Source organism: Platichthys flesus, chromosome 11 (assembly GCF_949316205.1).
Source record: "Platichthys flesus chromosome 11, fPlaFle2.1, whole genome shotgun sequence".
Classification (NCBI taxonomy): domain Eukaryota; kingdom Metazoa; phylum Chordata; class Actinopteri; order Pleuronectiformes; family Pleuronectidae; genus Platichthys; species Platichthys flesus.
The window spans coordinates 7,154,272-7,172,031 of NC_084955.1; the positions used below are offsets into that span (position 1 = coordinate 7,154,272).

Genomic DNA, 17,760 nt, shown 5'->3' on the forward strand with positions numbered 1-17,760 from the left:
ATGAAGGAGAAATCAAAAAATGCCGCCCGGACCCGACGGGAAAAGGAGAATAGTGAATTTTATGAACTGGCCAAACTGTTGCCGCTTCCCTCCGCCATCACCTCCCAGCTGGATAAAGCGTCCATCATCCGGCTGACCACCAGCTACCTGAAGATGAGGATAGTCTTTCCTGAAGGTAAAACAGCTATGACATATTTAAAAACATCTTATTTATATAATATTATGTGATTATTGTTATAATTAGCAGAACGTGTCTGGATTCAAAGAAGCGTAGAGGAGAGAGTTATATTTAATTTGGCTGGTTCTCTGCTGTACGCGCGGTTATGTTTATTATCTTATATTATAATTGCATATGTTCATATACATATCATTTAATTTTGCATATATTATCGCCTATATATTTTTAATAATTTATTTAACTGTGCATGTTGCCTTTGTTTTGGAAATAAAGGCTATGTGTAAAATTGACAGGCCTATGTCAGTTAAGTGAGAATTAAAACTCTTACTTCATATACTTATTATAATGATGGTTAATAAATATAAAGCCATCCCTACTATGAAGTAAATGTAGCTTACTTTTGAAAAATGGATGCTATAGTACTGGGGTGTATTAATCTGCCCATATTGCGTAATCTACCATTAAAATATTTGTCCCTGGAGTTTCAGTAAAATCCGTCATATGGCTGTGACAGTAAAAATACGTTTATATAAAATGAAATGAAAAATGGTCAGAGTAATGAGTATCCTCGCTCCCTTCCTGCACGGAGGCAGCAGCAGAAGTCTCCTGTGTCCAGCTCCAGTGATGGGCTGTCTCTCCGGGGCCCCTGGCGGCCCCTGGCAGCAGATTATCGGTGATGAGCTTCCATCCTGCCTCTGCTGCAGAGCCGCACGTATTAGTATGATGTGCACATCTGATCCCTCACTGTGAGGATCATGGAGCAGGTTGCTGTGTGGAGGGAACGTGGGGCTGACAAAGAACCTTCAGGGAGAAAACAAAGGAAACATGAACACTGAATCCTCCCTGTTTGTGACACTGTGAGGGCCACGGAGAACACCAGATCATTTACATCACTGGAATCACACACCAAACCATTAAAGGGCAACATTTAAATTGTAGTGTTAACGTACATGGCATTCTGTTTGTTGTTTCGACCAGAGATCACAACATTATTGTTAGATGTGACCTTTAATTATTTCTCTAATACTACACAATCATTTCGACATCAAATTAACAGAAGACCTTACATGAGAAAAGGATCTAAATGTAATCCTGCAGGATCCAGGCCAACAACCGAGTCTGTAACCGAGTAAAGGTTAGGATGTGAGCCATATGATTAGTTAAAAACGATATATTTAAAAATCAGCTATAAATATTGTTACCCAAGCATTCAAGTCAATCTGCTTTAAATTTGCCTTTTGGGGATTTAGGCTACATGGATCCCTTAATATCCAGAGATTCAACCTTACGTAACTTACAATGCAGAATGATTGAAAGACACATCCTATTGAATCACAGATTTTTTAAATGGCAATAATTCGACATATGTAAGAGTATATGATGAAAATCCTGGGGCACACACAGCTCAGACTTCCCTCACTGGGGACAATTCTAGATTGAGTGATAATGCTCTTTTTGCATCTTGCTCCATAATCCATTATATGCTGCAGTCAGTGATCATAGCAGACAAGTGTATTTTGCATGAATAACACTAAGAACAGTGCTGAGCTCTGCTTACAAAGACTGTCTGGCTCATTTCTCACAAACCAGTCATCTGCATACTGCATTTCTTGTATGACTGCGAGATGTCTGGATGTCACACCGTGGTGTTTCACATTGGTGGGGACATAAGCATGCACACAAAGCTCTCTGAATAATTTAAAGGATAACGGTGCTGGTGCAGACTGCTGGGTTTTACATGTCCTCTTCAGGCTGTGTTGTGATTTCCCCATTAAATCTCCTCGACTGCGTAAATGGCTGCAGCACCTCTTCACTCACCTTTTAACTCCAAGCACACACACACACACACACACACACATGCTCTCCTCCATGAGCCACGTGTGAGGACTCAGTGGAGAGAGATTTATAGTTGTTTGGTGTAAGTGGGGAGAAGAAAAGGTATTTTCTGCAATTAGATGCACCAAAGGATGTTTTCTTTTGTGTTCTGTGATTTTAGTGTGTGTGTGAGTGAGAGGTGGGGTGGAGGTGGCGGGAGGCAAGACCTTTGACCTCAGCCATGTTGTCTATCTTGGGTGAAATACATGAAATCTCACACTACGAATATCTTAGTAAATTCTCTACACCAGAGCCAATAAAAGAGATAATTATATTTACTCTGTATTCCTGGCTACGTATTTGTGAAATTTAATGTATATTTACAGCTAGCTATTATATATTATATTATATTATGTTCTAACAGTTTCTTTAGAATAATTACTAAGTGAAAGCATTGCACTGAGGATCAAGATTAGATTTGTGCCATGTTGAAAATCATGTTTCAGGATTTTCGTAATGTTGAAATCACACATGGAGCTTTTTTCCCCATCAATGTTATATCTACTACAATTTTGCCACAGCAATATGTTTTACCTCTCCCCAAAATAATAATTATAATAATAACAACATTATAATAATAATAACACCAACAATAATAATGCTAACACTACTACTACTAATACTAATAGTAATAATGATAATTATTAGTAGTATTATTATTATTAGTAGTAGTATTATTAGTTAATTATATATAGTTGAAGGATCTTTCAGTGTGACAGACTGTTGACAAAAACAAATCAATCACCATGAACCAAACATTTATTTGAATTCCTTCAAGGTGTTGTTGCTTTATTAAATGTATTATTTAATGATCTGTTCATTTCGTTAAACCTGAGATTTATTGTTTGAATATTTAATGATACTATGAAAAACATTGTTATTATTAAAATGTCCTACCTGAGTGTCGCGCGTCAAAATGTGTCAGATAATCGACGAGGAGAGAAGGAAAAAGTTAAAGTTAAAAAGTCCTGTTTCTTTTACTTTAAACCGTTCAGGGCCTAATGTGCTTTTCGTTTGAACAGGTCCCAGCTACACCGTGACTTTAACGCGCCGGGTCACGAATACACATGAAGGTTTATTTTTAAGAGTTAAAAGGGAAAAGGTTGAAACCATCGCTCCTGATCCATTGTTATAATAATGATAATATTAAGAGTTAAAGCTGGAGCTGTCTGGTCGTGTCACGAGCCCATGAATAAATCAATCAATAAATAAGCCTCTCACTTGAGGAGCTGTGATCCACTCCGTGTACTTATACTGTATCAGCAGTATTTTATTTTATTATTGCGTCATGTCAGCGTTGGAGACACATTCGGTACTTTCGTTCGTTTCCTGCAGCGTCAGATCAGTGGGATTTGATGTCTCTGTGAAAATCAGCATCAAGGTTTTTAATCATCTTCGTTTTGTCAGTATCATAATTATTATGTGGTCGATGTGATAACAAACTGAAGCATGCGCGAATTCCAGCAGCACCGACAGATATCTATAATAATAGTAATAATAATGATAATAATATTAATAATAATGCTAACTGAAGGGTAAAGTCAGGAGAGAGGTGTCCTGCAGTGAAATCGATCTTTAATCACATAAACGGCACATTTGTCCGTTTTCTGGTTCCTGCTTCGCATCGATCGGTCGGTGATGGGATTAGGTGAAGCTGTCACTCGGCTGCATGCTTTATTCACATTCATCTTGACACTTGTATTTATCTATGCCGTAAAAACGAAAGACATGGTGTTTTTCAGAATGGCCTGTGCACGTGATGGGGACGGTGTGTTTTGGATGCTGTGGCGGTAACGCAGCCATGAGGCCCGCTGCGCTGGGAGCCCGCCGCCTGTTTGCTCTGCAGAGCGGGATTTACATGTCAATGTGCTGCTGCTGCTCTGCTGCTTCACACCCGCCACATGTTAGTTTTGCTACCGTTGTTAAAGGGGTTTGTGAAAATATCTTCACGCTACAACATTTGCAACGATCCGGTTCGGAAGTCCGCTCCAAGTCTATTTTTAGTGGCGGGGTATTTTTCGGAGCTGCAGGCGAAGTTCACTTTTAGACCTGTGATGGTCAGAGGCTGAGCTGTCCTCATTGTAAACCGGCGGGGCCTGTTTATTTCCCATGCAGACACTGTTGTACCCACACTATGAATAACCGTTGTTTATTTAAGCATACATTTTTATAAGTCTCTGGATAGTTTTCCTGACCATTAGGCCCAGTTAAATGTTGTATGTACAGTCCTTAAATTAATTTGCTTATTGTCTAATGAGGATAAAGGAGTAAAATTTGTGTAAAAAATACAAGCTTATTGGGCAGTGTAACTATTATTTGTTCTTAAATTCACTATAAGCAAACATTCAGCCATACTGATCAAATATATTCTGCAGTTATGAATATATGTTATTAACAGCACTCATTTGGCTATATGGGCTATATTGTACAATTTGATCATGGTTTACATGGTTTTCAATTCAACATATTGATTCCCCTCTTTTTTCACTGTAAAATAAGAAATACTGTTTCTGGTGGTCCTAGTGTTTCCTGTTTGTTTGTGTTGTTGCCAGGCCTCGGGGAGTCGTGGGGCCACGTGAGTCGCAGCACTCTGCAGGGAGTCACCCAGGAATTAGGCTCCCATCTCTTACAGGTACTAACTGCTTTACATCTGAGGATTTACACTGAAAAAACACACAGCAAAAAAAAAAACATTGACAGTTACAAAGTCACATAAAGGGCTCTTAATTGGTCATTACAATAATACAAAATTCCCCCCCCCAACAAGACATTTTTTACCTCAGCCATATAGGCTGTTTGTGTGATTCAGTGGCTGCTGCCATCTGCCTCCTGTTGCCTTCATTCTTGTGAAGAGTGAAATGAGCTGAACACATTCATGGTCACGCACAGAGCCTCAGTCTGTCCTGCAGCCGCTCTCACATCAGCAACCACACAATGGAGCAGGGCTGCAGTGCTACAGGCCAAACACAGCCAGGCTGAAGCCAGGAACAAGCAGAGGGTGGCCAGTGCCAGTCATGTTACCCGATCAGGACTACAGGACTGTCAGAGTCCCAGGGCTGTCTATTGGTCTACAGAATATCCAAACAAGACAAGTGGCTACATGCTATGCCATGGAAATAAGCTGTTTGATAAATGAGTGCATTAGAGGTAAAGATTATTATTATCAGTTATAGTTCAATACATAATATGAAAGTAGAATGGCACCAAATTTAAATTCACTAGATCCAGATTTTAATTTTAAGGTCTGCATTAACTCACACACACTTATAAAAATCAGCCATCTGAACATGTTCCGATTTTTTCTTTTATCAAAAGCCGTTAATTATTCTTTGAATAAATCCATGAAAGTGGAAAAATGCCATATCTCATGATGTTAGTTTAATGAGTTCTTCCCCAGTCCATACCACATCCTTACACCAAGTGTTGTGGTAATCCTTACAATAGTTTTAACATAATCCTGCTAACTAACAGAAAAACACAATGTCTGTGACTGAGGTTATAATATAATAAAATAGAAAATAATGAAAATGGTCTACTTTTCATTAAAATAAATTGTAGGCTACACTCCAAATTTGACCCACATGAACAGTATGTGTTTGTGTGTGGATTGTTTTATATTGTTGTATTGTTTTATTGAGAGAAATGGGGTGGATAAAATATTAATAACAACTCTCAGGGTAACATCAGCACAGACTACAGCTACTGAAATTACTGAAAAATTGGACATTCAAAACAATTTCAACAAAAGTAAACAGGCAGGATTTATTCTACAGATTCATGGTTATTTTAGTTTTGTCATTTCCTGTATTTTATCAATATCATTTTGTGATGATATCACTGTGATCAGCCATCTGCTCTAACAGTAGCCCTGCACAGTTTATAACAATAATAATAATACACTACAGGGTATTCACTTTGTCTCGGGAAAGTAACCCAGGACAAGAACACACTTTTGTTGTATATTTGTCGGTAAATAACATTGGAACGATATTGTAATTGTTTGTTTCAGACATTAGACGGCTTCATTTTCGTGGTCGCTCCAGACGGGAAAATAATGTACATATCAGAAACAGCATCAGTCCACTTGGGCCTGTCGCAGGTTGGTTTGACTGAACTTCCTCTGGTGTGTTGGGCCTTGTTTGTCCCAGCTCTGACGCCATCTTTCATTTCAACAGGTAGAGTTGACAGGAAACAGCATTTACGAATACATCCATCCAGCAGACCATGATGAAATGACAGCCGTCCTCACAGCCCACCAGCCTTACCATTCACACTTTGTCCAAGGTAATCAACCACATAAGCATTGTGCTGTAGGTACGATATGGACTCATCATGCAGCATGAATAACATTTCCCTTTGCTTGTTTTATTATTTCTCTGCAGAATATGAGATGGAGCGCTCATTCTTTCTGAGAATGAAATGTGTCCTTGCTAAAAGAAATGCTGGTCTCACCTGTGGAGGCTACAAGGTAATAGAGATGATATGTTAATGTTTGTGCATATAATTCATTAGCATAGATAATGACATGTCATGGTCAATGCTATCTGGAATTCTTAAATAAATGAAAAAAAATATTATATATAAAATACAAATATACAAAAGAAACCTTAAATTATATTTGTTGAAAATTCTTTTTTTATTTATGTGAATTTTTCGGTTGACGGTCAAAATAGTTCTCTAGGAAAGATGTCATGTTACCAGATTAATCAGGGTTTATCCTCTGAAGACCATGAGTATCATGGCAAACTTTACGTCAGTCTGGTCAGTGTGTTGCTCTGGCTCCGAGTATCTGATTGATAAGGTTGTCAAGGACTATGGACACTAGAGGAGATTAAGTTGATTGTTGACCATGGAAAGAATAGTTTCAGCAGCAGAAGAAGTTTGCTCAATTGTCTGAACTGCAGATGTTCAAACTTTCCATTTATTTGAGGTTTTGCAGGAACTCTGGTTCACTTTGGCTTGTAAATTGATCCGATTGTTTTGTCAGCTGTAGCAGATACATTGTGTGAGGCCGGGTTCAATTTTCCGAAAAAGAAAAATTACCAACACATGTGTCTTGTTCCTAATTAATCATTTTTTAAGTGGACATGACAACATTTTGACACATTGACTAACATATTTTACAACAGGGAATCACAACAAGAGACAGGTTATTATTAGCCGGGTCTAATGCCTGTTAATAAAACTGTATGTAAACTATATGTTTCTGCTCTATTCGAATGATCTGAGCTAATGGTCTAAAGCTTGTTGGGCAAGTCATTGAGGACATGTCCAAATGAACCTTTGCTTTTCTAGCTGGGGCAGATTGCTATTATAAGGGTGGTTTAGCCAGGTAGTAAGAAAGAACAGTTCTCTGCAGAGGCAACTGTTTTATTCCTCTCACTGTCTTTTTGTTCAGCAGATGTTTGGACCTGGGTTTTTTCCTGAGCCCTCTGTATTTATATCCCTGCTTCCCTCAAAATTGTTGAGACGTTTTTTCACAAAGCAGAAAGCTTGTCAGCTGAAAACCCTCTTGACTGTGTATGAACTGATATTTATACTTGATGTGTCTTCCAACCCTATGTATCTCTGCCCAGGTGATCCACTGTAGTGGCTACCTGAAGATCCGTCAGTACAGCCTGGACATGTCTCCGTTTGACGGCTGCTATCAGAACGTTGGGCTGGTGGCGGTCGGTCACTCGTTGCCACCAAGCGCTGTCACTGAGATCAAACTGCACAGCAACATGTTCATGTTCAGAGCGAGCCTGGACATGAAGCTCATCTTCCTCGACTCACGGTACGTTCTGTGCCACAATGTTCTGTATTGACTTAAGGATACATCTTTTCTGTGGGGTTGTATGCGAGTGTTTGTGACCCCTGAGAATGTGTGTGTGCTGCTCAGGGTTGCAGAGCTGACAGGCTACGAGCCTCAGGATCTAATAGAGAAGACGCTCTATCATCACGTCCACAGCTGTGACTCCTTCCACCTGCGCTGTGCTCATCACTTGTGTGAGTAAGGTTTGTTTTACCTTCCTACAAATTCTCTCTCCCTCTCCACACACGCACACACACACACGCACACACACACAACCACACACACACATAGAGACAGTACAACAGGCTATTTTGTGTTATGGTTACTTGGTTTGTTTGTTGGTAAATTTTAGTGTTTATAAACATGAAACAGCTCATGTCTAATATAATGTAGACAGTATTTACAGTAAGATAATATAAAGCAAATCATCGCAGTCTTTCAAAAATATATTTATCCAATTTTAATCACCTTTTTCTGTAATTTGCTATTGTTTGCTTCCATTGATATAGTTTGATTTGTCCTCAAAGTAATCATTTGTTGTTATTTCTTTCCCCTCTGTTGGTGTCTGTAGTGCTGGTGAAAGGTCAGGTTACCACTAAGTATTACCGCTTCTTGGCCAAGCAAGGTGGCTGGGTCTGGGTTCAGAGTTATGCAACCATCGTGCACAATAGCCGCTCGTCCCGACCTCACTGCATCGTCAGTGTCAACTATGTTCTCACGTGAGTATCTCTATCTCTTCATAGCTGCTGCTAGATTTACTTCTGTCAAACCTGTTTACTGATGTATCCAAAACCGTGACATGAGCTGCTTTCAGACATACACTGAACTCTGGGGTAATCTCCAGACATTCTCTGGAGGGGCCGTATGTGAGAATGCGAATACTCCAGAGAAAGTCAGAGTGAGAGCCGCAACTGCTGATGATGTTTCAAACAAAAGCAAAAAGAACAGATGCAAATATCTCAGGCTGAAAAAGTGGTGCCATACACGTAGAGGTTTAAATAGGTTACATCCTGCCTCTGCCTGCTGCACCATCCCCTCACCTGAACGCTCCGGACTCCATAGTGCGGACATTCTCCTGAGTGCTCTGAATAGTTACACTTTACTGTGGCCACACTCTGCAGTTTATGACACTGTCATGACTCCTATCGTCTTTGACTAGCTGCTGTCAGATGCTCTGACTGTCTTCCAGTGAATTTAAGGGTCAAAAGATCCCTGTGCACTGATTTGACCTCTGGGCTGCTGAAGAATTGTCTGTAGTTATAAGAAGTCAAATCAAAGGAGTTGATTGCTCAGTGTGTGAACCTTGTACTGTGCTAGTAAGCAGCTCTCTCCAGATATCAGGCTGAGTCAGGAAGCACAAACAGGAGGAGGTGATGAGTGGCTTTTTGGTTATATTATTGTTCAACCAGATTAGATCTCTGTTCTCTACTTAGCATCTGGTGCTGACAGTCCTTGGCTATATGGGTCAACCTGTGTGTTTTGAATGTAGGATTGCAAGAGGTGCACATATTTTATTATTAATGCGCATCTTGCATACAGAATCCTAAAAATTATGCTGTTTTAGTATCAAGATATATTTCCCCTCACTTTACAAATTCTTTGACTTGTTTATAAAAATGTGTCTAAAAATTATTCTTACATGATCAACAGTGCATTGTTCAAAGGAACCAAACTAAGCTGAATACCATTTTGTCAATCTGGTGATAGGATCAACAATTTGAAAGCTCACTACACCCAGCCCGAATCCCATTTGTATATTCATTGTTGATACAGAGTAGCAAAACTGAACGTGTATTTATATGTCAATAGTTTAGATTACAGCTTTATAGCAGGTCTTTGGAACAGCTTTGCATTTGTGTCTGTACATTGGGACTGGAGTGTGATATGACTGAAGAGTGTGCAAAGAGGAGCGATTCAGATCTCGGTTGTGTGTCATTCTCTGCTTTGATAAGTTAATGAGTATTGACACAAACAGACCCCGTGAAGCAATTAACTGGAGGTTAATTGGAAATATGACATGTATTTGTGGAAGGCAGTTCGGCAAAAACTTTGTCAACCCAGCTTTAGTCTTCATTGTTGTAGACTGAGTTAGAAACAAAGGAAATTATATTATAATTATGATTCTTTTAGGGAAACCACAGGTCTCCTCACTTTTCTACCTTTGATGCAATGAGACATTCCTCTTCTATCCCTCTGTTGTGTGCCAGCTTTGTTACTAAGTTTGCTCCGCGCGCTCATGTGTTGGTTGTTACCTGTGGCGGCCTCTCTGTGCTGGCGTCAGTCATCTGGTAGAGTTTATCTAAGACTGGCAGCTCTGCTTGCAGAGTATATAAACAGAAACTGAGGCTACACTCAGCGGCTTCATCCTTCATCCTGCATCAACTGTCCAACAGCTCCGGACTGCTCCGTAGTACAAACGGCTATTTTACACCCTCTTACAATAAAATCAAACTGTAATCATGGCAGCGACTCTACATGCAGGAGCCGCACTCATATTAGCAGGCGAGGGCCAACATTTACTTGGCTATTATGCCGTTATTTTATTGCTGCTGATGTGTGTAGTTCACAGATGTACAAGTGAGTGTGTGAAGGAATAAAGCCTATAAAACCCTCCACTGAGCAGCGCGGCTGGCTGCATTTAAAGGCAGAGAACAGCTTGACACACATTTCCTCTACCTCCTACATCAAATCCATAACGGCTCTGTGTTTATGGCCTTTTAATTGATAGGCTGTAAACGTGATGAGTGTTTATGGGCTCCGGCTTTCTGTCAGGGGAATGAAGCCCTACTTTCCTCCAATCTCCTAATTTGAGATGCAGTATGGACTGAGCCACGCAGTGATGGTGGAAATTAGGGAGTATGAACCTTTATTTAGCATGATTCATGAGACAAAATACAGTTGGAGGGAAAGCTTTGTGTGGGGTTGTTATCAGGAGCAGAGGAGGTTTTCCCGGCAACTATAGTGTGGATAACACAGGTGCTAAGGGCACTTCACCTGCATGTGAACCCCCACTGTGTGTTCAGCTCTGATAACCTCAGCACCTCCTGCCCCAGGTCTGTGGACCTGCCACCGCTACCACAACCTGGCAGTGATTTAGCATCTCGTGGGGTAAAGGCATGTCTGCAGCTGAGGCACGTAACCACGTTTTATTTGACTCTCTCAACAGTGCTGCTGCTTTCTATTCTCTGCTGTCTCACACACACACACACACACACACACACACACACACACACACACACACACGACATCCAACTCTGTTCAAGTGAACACACTGTAAAACACTTTTATTAATAAATCAATATTTTGACACATTTAGTGAGCTGAACAATGTTGACTTTATATCTAAACTTGAGAGTTGTGATGCCCCGAGGTTGAGTCAAAGAAAATCTGAAGAGTTGGGAGTATAACTAATATGATAACAAGAACGTGAAGTTCAAAGTTTTGGTTCAAATCTATATTACTGAATAATTTTAAGTTTACAAATATAAGATGTCAGGAGTGTTACGTAACAAATAATGCACATGGCCATGAAAAAAATACACTAAGGTGAAAATATTATATTATTAGTTAATTCCTCAGTCAGTTTATTTACCTACATGGAGAAAGAGTAGTTCAGTGTGTTTTTGTGTATAACCTGCCTCACTAGAGTGCACCTGCTGGATCAGATAGAGCCACACAAGCTAGAGCTTCCGTCCCCCTTTGTAAACAATGTATTTTTATTTTTCCTTTACTTTAAAGTCAAAGCACTTAAGACTGCTCTGTCTTAAGTGGTCACCAGGTGTCTGAGCTCAATGAATGTATTGACCCGAGTGCATGTATAATCTACCAGCAGTCAATTCTTTGTATACATGAAAGTCTGAAAGTGAAACTGTTTGTTGACAGACAATTCATGAGCAAGATAATCAGTCAGCTGCTTCAGTCATTTTTCTCTAAATGCTGAGGAGAGGTGCTTCAGTGCTCCCTTACACATCTTTCTATGTTACAGTAATTAAACAATGAAGGTAATGGTATAACACAATTCTATGCTGTAGCAACACATATTTGTAGTTTCTCCAGGGCAGAGCCAATTAAATATACAAATTAGTCCAAATACATACATTTCTGTTTTCAATCTTTCCAATTATGATTGTTGCTCAAAGTTCACAATATGTATCTTCATACATAAATGAAGGAATGTACTGAGAAACAAAATTCTCTTAAATATTCTCATAAAAAGCTGCTATTATACGCTATATATATAGTGTGTGTGTGTATATATTATTTACTCTACCTTAATTATTTTTAAATAATTATTGTTAGAATGACAATAATTCCACATGTATTTTTTTATGTTTTTATTTAATCATTTCAGTCCTGTTAGCTTTTTTTTTGTACCTCCTATGAGTGACTGGTTGTTAAATGTAACCCATTGAAAACCTCATTAGTTAGAAGGAGAGGATCTGTTTTGCACAGAGACTTCACTTGAACTGAAGGTGTACAGAATTGAGTTTGTCATTGTACTGATCTTAATGTCTTATAAATAAAGTTTGTTTTAAAAGGGGAAGGGCAGTCGGATTCTCTCAGCGCTGTGGCTGCTCGCTCCTTATGAATCCTCTGTCATATTTTTCCTTGACCTCTCTCTGTGTTTTCCATCGAGGTCTGAGTGGTTTTGCGAGAGAGTTTTCTGACTTTGTAAGATCCGCAGCTCAGCACTCGTTGTCATGGATTCTCTGAGTGTGTGGAAGTCTGCTAGATGGATAAACAGCGTTGTCATGGTGGTAAAGAGTCTCAGATGCTTTCAAATCTCCTGCAGGTTCAGTGCAGATCTGATGACTTTAAATTATATAGCATGTCATATACTTTTCATTCTCATTCAGTGAACCCTGTGACCTGTATATTAAACACTGCATTTGGTTTTAGCTCATACATAGAGAAATGTGTGTAAAATTTTAAAAACCAGTGTTCCAACTGGGAAAAATAATCAGCATTATTCCAATGAAACATGGTTAAACAAAGGCCAAAGTCTATCTGGTCTGACAGAATCACACTAAGACAGTGGGACTTAAATGTGATGTGTTAGCACTTTCTCCAAACATAACTGACACAAATACCATGAAATGTGTCTGCTCGTTGTGTGACTTTGTGTTCTTGTTTGCGTTGAGACAGACTGAGACAGGAGGGAAATGTGTGTTGAAAACGGATCACTATTTGTCTCAAGTAAACCCTGTCCAGCTCTTCTGTTGTCTCAAACTCGATTCATCATCCATTGTGAGATCTGTAGAACACTTAAGCGAGAAATCAATTCCAATTTCCCAGTAGCGAGACGTCCAAGCGTCTCCTATGGGTCTGATTTAGCCAGACATAGCCTTTAATCTCTCAGTGTATTTGATTGGACAGCTTTCTCTCTGTAGAGTGTTTGTCGAGGGCCTTGCTGCAATCCTTCTGGTAAAACAAGCATCCCAGCAGCCGTCCCAGCCCCCTTAGCACCCCCGCACTGACCAGCATTCACACTCACACACAAACACACAGGAACACAAACACACATCTCTTCACACGGTGGCCTTCTCAGCACCAGGATGAGGCTCTAATTCCTAAACAGATGTTATGTTTTTTGTACCTTGAGGAAAACCCAACATGTAGGTACACTTGAGCTGTTTGTGTTCTTTAATAAACAGCACATCTGGCTGAGGATGATCTGTCCCTGTGTAATTGTGGACTGTATTAAATCAGTTTCATGCAAATGCAGAATGTCAATGATATTGCTGTGAATTCACCACATGCAATTATATGCGTGTGTTTTTAGGGAGACTGAATATAAAGGCCTCCAGCTGTCTCTGGACCAGGCTGCATCCAAGGCGTCCTTCCCCTACAGCAGCAGCAGCGCGGCCAGCAGCCTTGCGGACAGCTGCAGGACTCCCAAGAGCAAAATGGCCCGGCACAAGACCAAAGCCAGACTGTCCCCATACCCACAGGTGAGGATTCACCACAATGACATGTACAAAACACAGTCTCAGTTGAGCTTCATCACAACTCATGGAATCGGCTGAAGTGGTTTGGGCGTCTGATCAGCATGTTTCCTCGAGGGTTAATTTGTCCCATATGTCTTGAAAACACTTCAGGATCAAGTAACTGAGGGAGGGGATGATGATTGGAGCAAAAACATTGACAGATGTACTTTATATGGAGGTGAAAGTGAGCCAGCCCATAATGTTGGTAATATTCCCTCATTGCACACCACTGCTGCCAGTGTGGTGAGCCAAATGTAAAGCCAGGAAGATGGTGTGCAAATTGATATGGATATTTACAACCAACAGTTTTGGTAATATTTCTGTTACCAGGCTGCCTGTCTTTCTGACTGCTCATAACTTTGTAAAAAAGGAGGCTGTATTCCCACATCTTAGCAATTTCCTTATTGAACACCAATACACACATTCTTATTCTATCTCACTCTCTCTATTATACAGTATAGTATTATGAAGATTATAATGAAAGGTTTGATAGGGACATTGTATTCAACAAGGCGCAGGGCAGTTTGTTGTGATGTTTAGAACATTAAGAAATAATAAATTATTCAATAAAGAGGTTTAATGAAATAGGTAACGAAAGTGAAAAAAGAAAAAAATAATTACTTGCAGTCTCCTTAATATATTTTAGAATTCAGAAGAATTCATTCAGAGACGTTCATGGGTGTCGCGGGGGCTGATCTCATGTCATGGCAATATTCATATCATCACACTGTTGTGTTGCTATAATGCTTTAAATTGAGCCGAATTGAAGAGCTTTTATTTTGAAAAAGTGTGAACTTGGGTCTGAAGATTTTCTTGTTTACTGAACAGACCTCAGAAAGAGATTAAATGCAATATATGAAAAGATAACATCTCCTAAGTAAATCATTCAAACTTGTATATATAAATCATATACAGTTTTTAACTGTGACAAGGAATAATTCTGAAGTAGCTCTGGAGCTTTAACACAGGAGCAAAAATAAAACTGCCCACTCCAAACAGGCAGGATTATAACAAGCCCTGAACTAGTGAATATTCAAATACAACAACCACAAAAAGGGTAATTTAATTTAATTGTAAAACTCTTAAACAATATGCCCCCACAGTAAACACAGCAGAATATAATTTTAAAGAACTGGATAGTTTGTTCCAAGATTCCAATTTAAGATTCTCACTGAAAGTCTTTCCTCATGCTCTTGGATTTTGAACCCACAGCTGATTGATGTTACCTCCCACACACAGAACATAAATAATTTACTGATTAGTGTCTTTGTGCCCTTTCATTTCCTCTTGACCTCTCAAATACATATTGAAGTATTATATTTCGTAGCTGACATTCTCGAATGGTGAGATCATCTGGACAAGATGTCTTGATTCGTGGTCGGCAGTGAACAAATGTAAAAACTCACAAACTTACAAAGAGGAGCACTTTGCGGCTCAGAGAGTTCAACACTTTGTTGTTGTTCAGCTGTTTCTGTTTTTCTTATGCAATGAACAATATGGGAATAATGTGTTTCTGGATCCATGTGTGTCATGTGACCTACGGTTTGACCTACAATATGCAAATTTGTCACAGCCTGGCACTGTCTCCCAGTATCAGGCTGTGATTTGTAGGATGACAAGCTCTAGTAGAAGCAATGGTTAACACCAAGCACCATAAACATGTATCCAAGTGTGATTAAGGCACGCGCATTGTTATGACAAATCCTGACAAACAATTGAAGAGATATTTTGTAATGAGCTTGTATTGGAGCCCTCGTGGGGTCATTGTTCTCCACAGCTACTTCTTTAGCTAACACCTATGATGCTCATGTCAAACATGCAGCAATACATTGAGCTCTTCACAGCTGCTGATGAGTTTTCTTCCCTACCGTCTCCCTGCAGTATCCCAGTTTCCAGACGGAGCGCTCAGAGTCTGACCAGGACAGTCCGTGGGGAGGCAGCCCCCTCACCGACTCAGCCTCCCCTCAGCTGCTGGAGCAGAGTGAAGGTCTGGACGCCTCCTGTGTATACAGGCAGTTCGCCGATCCTCGCACTCTTTGCTACAGCCCATCCGAAGAGCAGCGCCACGCACACCTCAACACACATGGTCAAGGCCAGCGTTGTGAGCGGGGCCGATGTGAGGCGGGGCGATACTTTCTTGGAGCTCCTCCGCCCAGCAGCAATGTGCTGTGGGGCACCAGCCGGTCCATTCTACCGCTGAGCAAGAGCTCCCTGGAGAACCACGATGGATATGACAGCAGCATGCCACACATCACAGCCATCCACAGCTACAATGGTCAGGACCCAGTCTGCATTTACACTAATGGGTTTTCTATTTCAAACTCTGATCTCAACCAATATCTGTCCAGATGAACATTTTAGCTCTGTATTAGAAATAATCTCCGTCCATATTAACACACCTGAAAACTCCATATCACATGACCATCACATAGACTGGGCATGAATTGTAACGGATAAAAACCAATCAGGAAGCAGATGTGGGTGATGACATCATTGTTCCTAAAAGCCCCAGAGTTTTCAAGCTAAATTGAAGAAAGTAGCTATGCTAAAAGTCTACTGAGCTGATGTTCTTTTACCTTTTTCATATTGATAGACCTTGATAGTTTGGGGATGTTGAGTGGTCATGGTGTCTCAATCCATGACAGTCAATACAGGTAACACTCACCTATTGCATGATATGTTGCTGTTGTGTGATCTATCAAACATAAAGCTTGTTTTCATTTGTTCAAACCAAAGAACGCTGCAGGATTAGGAGGAACACGTGGAAGCCAAGAGCAGCCATTGCTTCCAATGATGATAATAACTCATGTTGCCATGCTCTGACAGCTTTTACTGTGTCCTCCTGCAGGCCAGGCCCACTGGGAGGAGGACAGTGTGGTCAGCTCTCCAGACGCAGGCTCAGCCAGTGACTCAGGGGATCGCTACCGAGCTGACCACTACCACTGCAGCCCACAGGAGCCCAGCAAGATCGAGACGCTGATCCGAGCCACGCAGCAGATGATCAAGGATGAAGAAAGTCGACTTCAGCTACGCAAGGGTCCTCCAGATTCTCCCCTGGGACCAGCCAATGGACTGCCCAAGGGCACGGGTCCGTGCTTCACACCTGAGTACCCTCAAGGGCCCCTGCCACTACAGTCAGTGGTGTGTCGAGGGTTGAGTCAGGCGATCAGCCCTGCAAATAGCCCCGCCCCTCTGTCCAGACTCAGCAGTCCAGGATCAGAGCGCCTCCACAAGCCCAAAGACTACCTCCAGACAGACCTGCCCCCCCTTTCTTTGCCATTACATCACCCGCTGGGTCGCCCGGGCCCCTGCTCAGCCTCTCCCACCCTGGCCCCGGCCCTCTACCCCTCCCACGCCCACCCGCGGCCCTATTTGGACAAGCATACAGCCTACTCGCTGACAGGATATGCTCTGGAGCACCTCTATGACCCGGAGAGCCTCAGGGGCTATTGCACCTCCGCCAGCACTGGCCCCACCCATTACGATATGACCCCGCACCTCCGCATACCGGCAGAGCAGCCTCCAGGACACAAAGGCACCTCTGTCATTATCACCAACAGCAGCTAACGCTCAGCTGACACCCACAATGGGACTGCAGTCACATAGCCTGAGCTGGTTCGCTTCATCGGGGCTTTTTCATTCTGGATCCTGTTTGCATGTTTTTCCATCAAATTGATCAACTGTGATCTCTGTTGTAGCTTCATCCTGGAGCCAAATTTCCACAGAAAATTTGCAGAAAGTCTGCAAAAGAAAATCAGTGCATTTTTCTCTAAATGGGAAAATATGTGAATATTCTCAAGAGGGAACAGCAATCATGTAATTACAGCTGTGCCTGTGATTCAGCGAGATAATACGGATTCAGTGCAGAACTGAATTTATGTTTCTTTATTTGTTTATTCAGTCTGAGTCAGACACAACATTTTATA

General features: G+C 41.0%; 1 protein-coding gene across 1 annotated transcript; it reads left to right on the forward strand.

Annotated features, from left to right (window-relative positions):
* Positions 1 to 17,401, forward strand: sim1a (SIM bHLH transcription factor 1a). Its single transcript, XM_062399709.1, has 11 exons — positions 1 to 175; positions 4,606 to 4,685; positions 6,063 to 6,152; positions 6,229 to 6,337; positions 6,436 to 6,521; positions 7,630 to 7,829; positions 7,935 to 8,041; positions 8,419 to 8,566; positions 13,630 to 13,798; positions 15,716 to 16,109; positions 16,683 to 17,401. The coding sequence occupies exons 1-11, from the start codon at positions 1 to 3 to the stop codon at positions 17,399 to 17,401; spliced, it is 2,277 nt and encodes a 758-aa protein (XP_062255693.1).
* Positions 17,402 to 17,760: the final 359 nt, after the last annotated feature.